This window comes from Pseudorca crassidens, chromosome 4 (genome assembly GCF_039906515.1).
Source record: "Pseudorca crassidens isolate mPseCra1 chromosome 4, mPseCra1.hap1, whole genome shotgun sequence".
NCBI lineage: Eukaryota > Metazoa > Chordata > Mammalia > Artiodactyla > Delphinidae > Pseudorca > Pseudorca crassidens.
In genome coordinates, this window is record NC_090299.1 from 29,821,398 (window position 1) to 29,831,678 (window position 10,281).

Here is a 10,281-nt window from a genome sequence, read left to right on the forward strand (position 1 = left end):
TTTCTGCTCTGATCTTTATTATTTCTTTCCTTCTACTAACTTTGGGTTTTGTTTGTTCTTCCTTCTCTAATTGCTATAGGTGTAAGGTTAGGTTGTTTATTTGAGATTTTTTCTTGTTTCCTCAGTTAAGACTGTATCACTATAAACTTTCCTCTTAGTACTGCTTTTGCTGCATCCCACAGGTTTTGGATCATCGCGTTTTTGCTTTCAGTGGTCTCTAGGAGTTTTATTATTTCCTCTTTGATTTCTTCAGCGATCCCTTGGTTGGTTAGTAACATATTGTTTAACCTCCACATTTTTGTGTTTCTTACAGTTTTTTTTTCCTTGTAATTGATTTCTAATCTCATAGCATTGTGGTCAGAAAAGATGCTTGATATGATTTCAATTTTCTTAAATTTACTGAGGCTTGCTTTGTGGCCCAGCATGTGATATGTCCTGAAGAATGTTCCATGTGCACTTGAGAAGAATGTGTAGTCTGCTGCTTTTGGATAGAATGCTCTATAAATATCAAGTCCATCTGATCTAATGTGTTATTTAAGGCCTGTGTTTCCTTATTGATTTTTCTCTGGATGATCTGTCCATTGATGTAAGTGGAGTGTTAAAGTCCCCCACTATTACTGTGTTACTGTCAATTTCTCCTTTTATGGCTGTTAGCATTTGCCTTATATATTGAGGTGCTCCTGTGTTGGGTGCATATATATTTACAATTGTTATATCTTCTTCTTGGATTAATCCCTTGATCATTATGTAGTGTCCTTCTTTTCCTCTTGTAATGGTCTTTATTTTAAAGTCTATTTTGTCTGATATGAGTATTGCTACTCCAACTTTCTTTTGTTTCCATTTGCATGGAATACCTTTTTCCATCCTCTAACTTTCAGTCTGTATGTGTCCCTAAATCTGAAGTGGGTCTCTTATAGACAGCATATATATGGGTCTTATTTTTGTATCCAGTCAGCCAGTCTATGTCTTTTGGTTGGAGCATTTAATCCATTTACATTTTAAGGTAGTTATCAATATTATGTTCTTATTGCCATCTTGTCAGTTGTTTTGGATTTGTTTTTGTAGGTCTTATTCTTCCCTTCATTTTTTGGTTCCCTTCTCTTGTGATTTGATGACTATCTTTAGAGTTGTATTTGGATTGCTTTTTCTTTTGTGTGTGTTTATCCATTGCAGATTTTTGGTTTTCAGTTACTATGAGGTTTTGATATAGCTGTCTATATATAGACAAGATTGAAATTAGGAGACCAGCAACTTAAAACAAATGCATTTCCAATATCCTGCATTTGTACTCTCCTCTCCTTCTCATGATTGCTCATTTTGACATCTTATTTGTGTGTGGATGATTTCCTACCTTTACTGTGTTTTTGCCTTTACCAGCAAGCTTTCCCATTCATAATTTTCCTGTTTCTAGTTGTTGCCTTTTCTTTTCCGCCTAGAGAAGTTCCTTTAGCATTTGTTGTAAAGCTGGTTTGGTGGTGCGGAATTCTCTTAGCTTTTGCTTGTCTGTAGAGCTTTTGATTTTTCCATCAAATCTGAATGAGAGCCTTGCTGGGTAGAGTATTCTTGGTTGTAGTTCTTTTCCCTTTCATCACTAAATATATCATGCCACTCCCTTCTGGCCTGCAGAGTTTCTGTTGAAAGATCAGCTGATAACCTTGTGGGGATTCCCTTATATGTTATTTGTTGCTTTTCCCTTGTTGCTTTTAATATTTTTTCTTTGTCATTAATTTTTGTCACTTTGATTAGTATGTGTCTCAGCGTGTTCCTCCTTGGGATTATCCTGTGTGGGACTCTCTGCACTTCCTGGACTTGAGTGTTTCCTTTCCTACATTAGGGAAGTTTTAGGCTATAATCTCTTCAAATAATTTCTCAGGCCCTTTCTCTCTCTCTTCTCCTTCTGGGACCCCTATAATGTGAATGTTGGTGCATTTAATGTTGTCCCAGAGGTCTCGTGGACTGTCCTCATTTCTTTTCATTCTTCTTTCTTTATTCTGTTCCACAGCAGTGATTTCCACCAATCTGTCTTCCACCTCACTTATTCTTCTGCCTCATTTATTCTGCTAGCGATTCCTTCTAGTGTATTTTTCCTTTCAGTTATTGTACTGTTCATCTCTGTTAGTTCTTTAAAGCTTCCAGCTCTTTATTAAACATTTTTTTGTATCCTCTCAGTCTGTGCCTCCATTGTTATTCCAAGATCTTGGATCATCTTTACTATCATTCCTCTGAATTCTTTTTTGGGTAGATTGTCTATCTCCGTTTCACTTAGTTCTTCTGGGTTTTATCTTATTCCTTCATCTGGAACGTATTTCTCTGCCATCTCATTTTGTCTAACATTTTGTGTTTGTGGTCTCCATTCCTCAGGCTATAAGATTATAATTCTTAGTTCTAGTGTCTGCTCCCTGGTGGGTGAGGTTGGTCCAGGGACTTGTGTAGGCTTCCTGGTGGGAGGGACTGGTGCATGTCCACTGGTGGGTACAGCTGGGTCTTGTCCCTGTTGTGGGCAGGACCATGTCAAGGTGTGTGTTTAGAGGTGGCTGTGAGCTCAGTACAACTTTAGGCACCCTGTCTGCTGATGGGTGGGGCCAGGTCTTGGTGCCAAAATGGCAGCCTCTGGGAGAGCTCATGCCAATGAGTGTTCTCTGGGGTGTCTGCCATCAGTGTCCTTGCCCCCATAGTGACCATAGCCTTGTCCCTGCAGGAGACTCTCCAAGACCAGCAGGTAGGTCTGGCTCAAGCTCATATGAAATCAGTGTATTGCTCTGGGTCCCAGTGCAGGTGAAACCTTGTGTGCACCCTCCAAGAATGGAGTCTCTGTTTCCCCCAGTCCTGTGGAGCTCCTGCACTCAAGCCCTGCTGGCCTTCAAAGCCAAATGCTCTGGTGGCTCATTCTCCTGATGCCAGACCCCCAGGCTGGGGAGCCCGACGTGGGGCTCAGAACTCTCACTCCTGTGGGAGAACCTCTGCAATATACTTTTGCAGTCTGTGGGTCACCCACCCAGTTGGTGTGGGATTAAATTATATTGCAAAAGCGCACCTCCTACCGTCTCATTGTGGCTTCTTCTTTGTCTTTGGATGAAGAATATCTTTTTTGGTAGGTTCAAGTCTTTTTTGTCGATGGTTGTTCAGCAGTTAGTTAGTTGGGATTTTGGTGTTTTTGTGAGAGGAGGTGAGCTCAAGTCCTTCCTCTCTGCCATCTTGTCTCTCATCCCAGAATAGCCTTTTGTTTAAATTTTACTTTCCTAACTTCCATATGTCAAGGCTTCACACTTTATTGGGCGCTTACAAAGATATGTTTTTAAAGAGTACCTTTATCATGGACGAAAGAAAAGTGTCTTTTTACTACTCCAGAGAGGCCTAAGAACATTTTGCTGGGCACTTGAATTCTAATTTGTTTCTCTTGATTAATAAATATCATTTGACTCTTCCAGGTGATATTTATTTCCTAAAATGCGTGGCTGAGTTGGAAATGGACAACACGGTTACTAGTGTCCCTTCCAAATTAAAAATTAATATGATTTTGTGCAAAACACCTTTCTGAAAGTAACATTTATTGAGTGCTTACCATGTGCCAAGAGGGTATGTTGAGTATCCTATTTAATCCTCAGATAATTTCAAGCTATTATTATCCCCATTTTACAGATGATGAAATGGGAAAATAGGATAAATAACTTGCCCAGGGTCACTGAGCTAGTAAATATCAGTCCAGGATTCTAACCCAGTCCATCTCATTCTCAAGTGCCCGTTCAAGACATCCACCTTCTTGCAGAGATATAGATTATGATTTTGTTACGGTCAAGGGGCTCATGTCCAATTTTTTCTTTGTCTTTCAGGAGATACAATATTCATCATTCTGAGGAAGCAGAAGCTGATCTTCCTGCACTGGTACCACCACATCACTGTGCTCCTGTACTCCTGGTACTCCTACAAGGACATGGTTGCCGGGGGTGGTTGGTTCATGACTATGAACTATGGCGTGCACTCCGTGATGTACTCTTACTATGCCTTGCGAGCAGCGGGTTTCCGAGTCTCCCGGAAGTTTGCCATGTTCATCACCTTGTCCCAGATCACTCAGATGCTGATGGGCTGTGTCGTTAACTACCTGGTCTTCCACTGGATGCAGCATGACCAGTGTCACTCTCACTTTCAGAACATCTTCTGGTCCTCACTCATGTACCTCAGCTATCTTGTGCTCTTCTGCCACTTCTTCTTTGAGGCCTACATTGGCAAGATGAGGAAAACAACGAAGGCTGACTAGTGTCGGAACTGAGGAGGAAGCCATAGCTCAGGGTCATCAAGAAAAATAATAGACAAAAGAAAATGGCACAAGGAATCACATATGGTGCAGCTAAAACAAAACAAGACATGAGAAAACACACAACCCAAAGCAGCTTAGGGATAATTAGGTTGAGTTAACCCAGTAAGTTTATGATCCTTTTTGGGTGAGGACTCACTGAGTACACCTCCATCTCAAAGGACTGCTGCTGGAAGACCCCATTCCCTCTTTATCTGTCAACTCTAGGACAAATGAGAACAAAAGTGGGCCAGAGGCAGAGAGACAGAAAGAGAAGGCAAACAAAAACTATTAACAGTATATGAAAAAAAAAATGTATTTACTAAGTGTTATATTTCTCTAAGGATCAAAGAAGTTTACTTAAAAGACTGTGCGAACCCATACACACAATCCTTTCTAATCTTTTTTGACACTAAACTGGAGCCAACAGAAAAGATAAAAATGGAAGAGACACAGGGTGTCTATCTAGAACAATAATGCTTTTGCAAAAATGAAAGCCTTTTTAAGAAAGGTTGGCAGTTGTAGCCCCCATGAGAAAAGATGTCTTAATCACCTCCTGAGAAAATGGATATAAACAACTATATTTCAACTAAGAGAAAGGCTCGTTTCCCTTCATCGCACAGCCTCAGTCTAGTGAGTTTGCCAAAACCAAACGGGGCACAATATTTTTCCAGGGTTCTTCCTGGGAGGAAGGAAATAATGCAGCCCAGTTCCTAAAAGGGCAGCCCCACCTCAGAGCATTTCTGATAGTTTAATTTCTACCCCTAAATGAGGTAGGAAGCATTATCCTTTGTTCTGTTGCCTCAGGCTTTCAAACAGAGGAGTAAATACAGAATAAAAAAGATACAGCTCAATCAAATGATTTGAAAAATCGACTCTCTACTACCTGTAAAAAGGGGCAGCGCTGTACCGTTCTTGAGCTGGGAAAGAGAAAAAGACAGTGGGAAAGGAGCCGAAGATCAATGTAATAGACAATAAGTACACCCCTCCCTCGGTGACTTCACACATATTCATAACTTTCAAATGAAACCCTGTGGTACAGTCCATATTTTCTATATTTTTGTGAATTTCAAACAACCTGCAGGGCTCTTCTTGATCTTGGGTAAACACTGTGTTTCTGCATCATCTGCATTTGCTCCCTGAGGCAATGCAGAGGTGTTTAAAGTGCCCTCTGCTGGTTGAGTGGAGATACTTTGACAAACACACTTCATGGCAAGTTTGGCTGGAACAGTTGACAACAAAGGGCCCCTTATAGACTTATTCTTCAAATTTTAAATGATATAACATACTCACCATATTTTTGGCCAAATCAGAAGACATTCTTCCTGCTTCAAGTCAGCTTCAGAAATTTTTTTAAAAGGGACTTTTGCTCTGGAACTCAGAAAATCGATTTATTAAGAGCCATATTCTTAAAAAAAAAAAAAAGCTAGATAATATAATATCTGTAATATTTCAGTCCTTTTCAAGCCAAATAAATGTGTAAACATTCCTAGTATTTCAAAGAAGCAATTATGTCAAGTTGTTCAATGTGATATAATAGTATTCTCATTGGTTAAGTAGCTTAATGATTAGACAAACTAGATGAAAAAATTAGGGGCCACTACACTGCATAGATTAGACACGCATAACCACACGTATAGGCACACAGATGAGGGGTCCACCGAACTTCAAAGCTCAAATGAATAGAAACACATTTTCTGGCTAGCAGAAAAAGAAGCTGTTGTTTATCTTTCTTGCTTTATTTGAGAGTGTACAGAAAAGGGATTTTTCAAATTATTTTTATATTATTTTAGCTTTAATTGTGCTGTCATTCATGAAACAGAGCTGCTCTGCTTCTCTGTCAGAGATGACAAGGGCTTTCTCAGCATCTCGTTTATGTGTGGAATTGAAAAGAATAAAATTTTATTCCATTCTGTGTGAATGGTCTGAACCATGAACAAAGAATCCGTGCAAACCAAGTCATGACTGATGGGGTGGAGGGCGGGGGGGGGGGGTATGCAGGGAAGGGAAGCTGTTACACCTGTGTTAAATTATTGTGAACAGTCTATGATGTCTTGACGTTGGTTCATAGATGAATTGATGGAGGAATGTATTATTTTTAGGGCAAAAACTGACACGAGCTGAAAAGATAAGGATCTATTAGTTATAGCAGGACCTAAGATGCAAATAATGTTATTTTGAGCTTTGAAAATACATGATACTGTGCAATAAGCTTTTTTTCTTAGAAAAAAAGCAGAATAATTAAAATGAGGAAAAGGCCAAATAACAGTTGACTTAAGCTCTAACTGGCCCTTCAGTTAAACTCAACTCTGGTTGATTTAATTTAATTATTTAATCCATTGATTTATCAGTGATCCTTTAATGCAGGTTAGAATAAGGAAATGAGCATAGACCTTAAATAGACCCTAAATGATGCTTCCAAAGCACTTTCATCTTGATACAGGTTCATACTTGTGTTCCCTTGTGAGATAATTTAGAATTTTTGTTTACAGATTGAATGTCTAATAAATAGTTTTAAAATTAGGTAAATATACCTAAAGGCATTTCCGATGATTATCATGGGAGGGAAAAAGAAAACACACCTGTAAAAAAAAAATCTAAATTCTGGTATTACAGGTTCAGTATAATGTTTTTAACATCTCAGCTTAACTGCTTAATTATATCAAGACACGAGGCTGGACCACTAGCCCATGGCAAATCTGAAGCCTATCAGAGAACTGACTGCCACACAGAGAATCCTGCTGTCACTTAACATTCCAGAAAAACTTGGGCAGGCACGTTTTTATAGCTGCCCCACTATGCTGCAATAGATTATCTTTCTATTGAAGATTTTCCACTGCATTCCAATTGCAGTTTGGTGAAAACATTCCTGGATTTAAAAAAAATTTTTTTTAACCAAATCTTCATACATAAATACATGCAATTTGATAAACAAGGTCTGAGCATCAACCCAAGTCTGAGTTTGCAGTGAAAACCTTTCTAGTGAGAAATGCTCTATTCATAGAGCAAGAGGTTTTATCTGCACCTTCTAGTTTTGCTCATGAAAAAAGAACCACTACTATATTCATATTCAATATCAGGCCAATGTACCAAGTTAAAACAATGTACTGAGGTGATTATTCCAGGTAACTTACTCCCATCCTTCTAACCATACTCCGCTATCAAAATGAGGGGGCAGGGACAATACAGCTGTATATGTTGCTGAAGGGGAAAGAAAAAATTGAATACATCCCTCTCACTTCTCTCTACTAATGTAGCTCTGAGTCTAAAACTTTACTGAGTGGGGTTTCTGTAGAACTGAATGGAAGAACACTTCTAGGAGACCCACAGAATTTTTTTTTTTAATCAGACATGGTATCTTTATCATAAGATAAAAATTCACATAAGAATAACAAAGCGCCTGGAGTCAACTACACTGGAGTATAAAGTTCCAGAAGTCTGGCCTGGTTCCCAGACTGCTGGGTTACCTGGGAGAGACAAGCTCAGGTTGCTATCTTTATTATGAGAGAATAGCGTCTCCTCAGACATAACTAAGTCAGTTCCAGCACATTCTGAGGGTTTTGTTTTTTTTTTTCCAGTTTGGTCAATGAATGAATCTTTAACACAGTCGTTGGATTGGCCACGTGCTGACTCAAGAGGGCTATTAGGAGAGTGGAGAAGGTCAAATAGACCACCTCCCAGAGTTCAGGAGTGCTTTGAGTTGTGTGTGCATGGTCCATGTCTGTCTCATAGACACTTATTTCCCCAAAAATGTTTCCATCCTGAAAAGTACAATTGTGTGAGAGTTTTATGATGAAAGTTTAGTGGTCCAATCTTTTTGTTTTCGATAATAAATATTTTGCTATCGATTTGGGATGGTAGTAGAGCCTATTTTCGTGCTGTGAGTCATTGTCTCCTGTAGCTTAACTTGTTCTTCTGTCCCTTTTCTATTTGTATACAAGACCCAATTCTTTGTGTCTGAGACCCCTCACCAACCAAAAGAGATTTTGCTAAGAATGCACCACAGGGTTTGGCCTGTGGTGCGTACTCACTCAAGTGAGAGCTGATAAAGCAATGATACTCTATTTTGTGCTGACAATCAGTGTGAAGTGTTAGGTCCCAGTCTTCCAATGAACCAAAGGCCTCTGTACGCTGGTACGCAATATTTAAGCAAAACAAGCATCAGTGCAGTTATAGTATTTTCTTGAATGCCAGTTGTAACACGCCAGTTACAAACATCCTCGAGTCACATGGCAGAACCCATAGCTAAAGAGACCAGTTAGGTACACCTGTGCAGAGCATCAGAGAATCTCCACAAACCTGCTGAATCACCAAGTTACCTGCTTCATCCTCAGACACTGAAAAGTCAGGGCTAGCAGAAGGGGGAAAAATAAGCCCCAGATTTCCCTTCCTCCTGAATTACACTTTACAAAAAGTGGGGACTTCCCTGGTAGCACAGTGGTTAAGACTCCACCTGCCAATGCAGGGGACACGGGTTCGAGCCCTGGTCCGGGAAGATCCCACATGCCGCGGAGCAACTAAGTCAGTGCGCCACAACTACTGAGCCTGTGCGCCTAGAGCCTGTGCTCCACAACAAGAGAAGCCACTGCAATGAGAAGCCCGCGCACCGCAACTAGAGAAAGCCCGCCTACGGCAACAAAGACCCAACACAGCCATAAATAAATAAAAAGTGAAACAAAAGTTATTCTAGCACTAAAGAGATAGACAGTGGGAACACACCCATGGCAGGGTTGAGGGGGATTAGGGAGATCTTAAGAATGGCATTTTGATTTTATGTTGAGCAGGCAAAAGTCTTGACATCAGACACACTTCACCAGAAATCCAAACCCCAAACTACATTGTAGTAAACATCTCCTAAAGCAACTGGTTAAATTAAAGAAACTGATCCCATAAATCAGGGTCAAGCCATATTTGCAGCACATTTAAGCCAGGATTGCAAGGTCCTGACTCATGTTGGTATTGAAACGCTGTTATTTTCCCAATGCTTGGTGGCACTGGGGACTTTTCTCCCCAGTGGGCAGAATCTAGAATTCTCCAGAAGTAGCCCCATAAGGCTGCCCAAGCCTGTCCGATTCAGGCAGGTCTGCTCTCTTGGCGTGTTCAGGCAGGAGGTTGCTTGCTGCAACCTTGAAAACCACTGGAAGATTCAGCCTCTTGGAGGCCCCAGCGCCTCTGTTCAGATAAAAGCCCGCCCACATAAGCCTCACAGAGCAAATCACAGCAATGCTGGAATTGTTATTTTCAAGTGCTTATTTCACGACATTAAAAGAAATATTTTTTTCTGGTATATTAAAAATAAAATCATAACTTTTGATGAAAACTAAACTATGTTTCTGGCTTCTTTTCTCTCTTGTCTGGGCAATTCAAAGGGGGCGTCCAGTACACTAAGGGCTACTCAAAAATCTCACAAAGCCCATCCCACATTTGACTCCAATGTGTTCACGAAACACAGGTGAGTCCCTAAAACTCCTCAGTTCTCGAGCATAGCCCCGGAATGATGTGGTCCCCGGATACTGCTGATCAAAACCCCACAGGTGTCTAGTGCGCCCATGGTGTGTCATGGGTGTAACACTTCACATGTTCTCCAGACCTGAGGGCGCATCAGAGCAGTCCTCGTGGGGCACATAGTCTAAGTTGGATCCCCATTTTACCGCTGAGGAAAATTTGTTCATTAGATCAAATGTCACAGAAGTAGAAGGAACGAGATGTGAACGTAATCTCCTTAAATCCGATTTCACTGTAGCCATTCAAATTTTTTGAAAAGAAGTAGAGTATAAATGAATGAAATTCTGATGCTCAGCACTGAACTAGGAAGCACTTGGCCACGTCACTGGACAAAGTTTTTCAGGACAAAATGTGTGATGGGGCAAACAGGAAGCACAGCACCTCCCTCCTAGGAGGGCCCAGTACGTCACACACCTGCTGGCTACTAGCAAGGGGAAGGCAGCCATCTACTCCCTGCTCCTACCATTTGGCCTTCTTCTAGTGTT

The 10,281-nt window shown here is 40.6% G+C and overlaps 1 protein-coding gene across 4 annotated transcripts in view; it reads left to right on the forward strand.

Annotated features, from left to right (window-relative positions):
• ELOVL6 (ELOVL fatty acid elongase 6) overlaps window positions 1-9,616 on the forward strand; it is a 137,033-nt gene extending 127,417 nt beyond the window's left edge. For all 4 annotated transcript variants that reach the window (XM_067735318.1, XM_067735317.1, XM_067735319.1 and 1 more), the window contains one exon: window positions 3,831-9,616. In XM_067735318.1, the coding sequence (XP_067591419.1) occupies window positions 3,831-4,255 (425 nt within the window). In that variant the 3' untranslated portion in view covers window positions 4,256-9,616. The remainder of the gene's footprint in view (window positions 1-3,830) is intronic.
• Window positions 9,617-10,281: the final 665 nt, after the last annotated feature.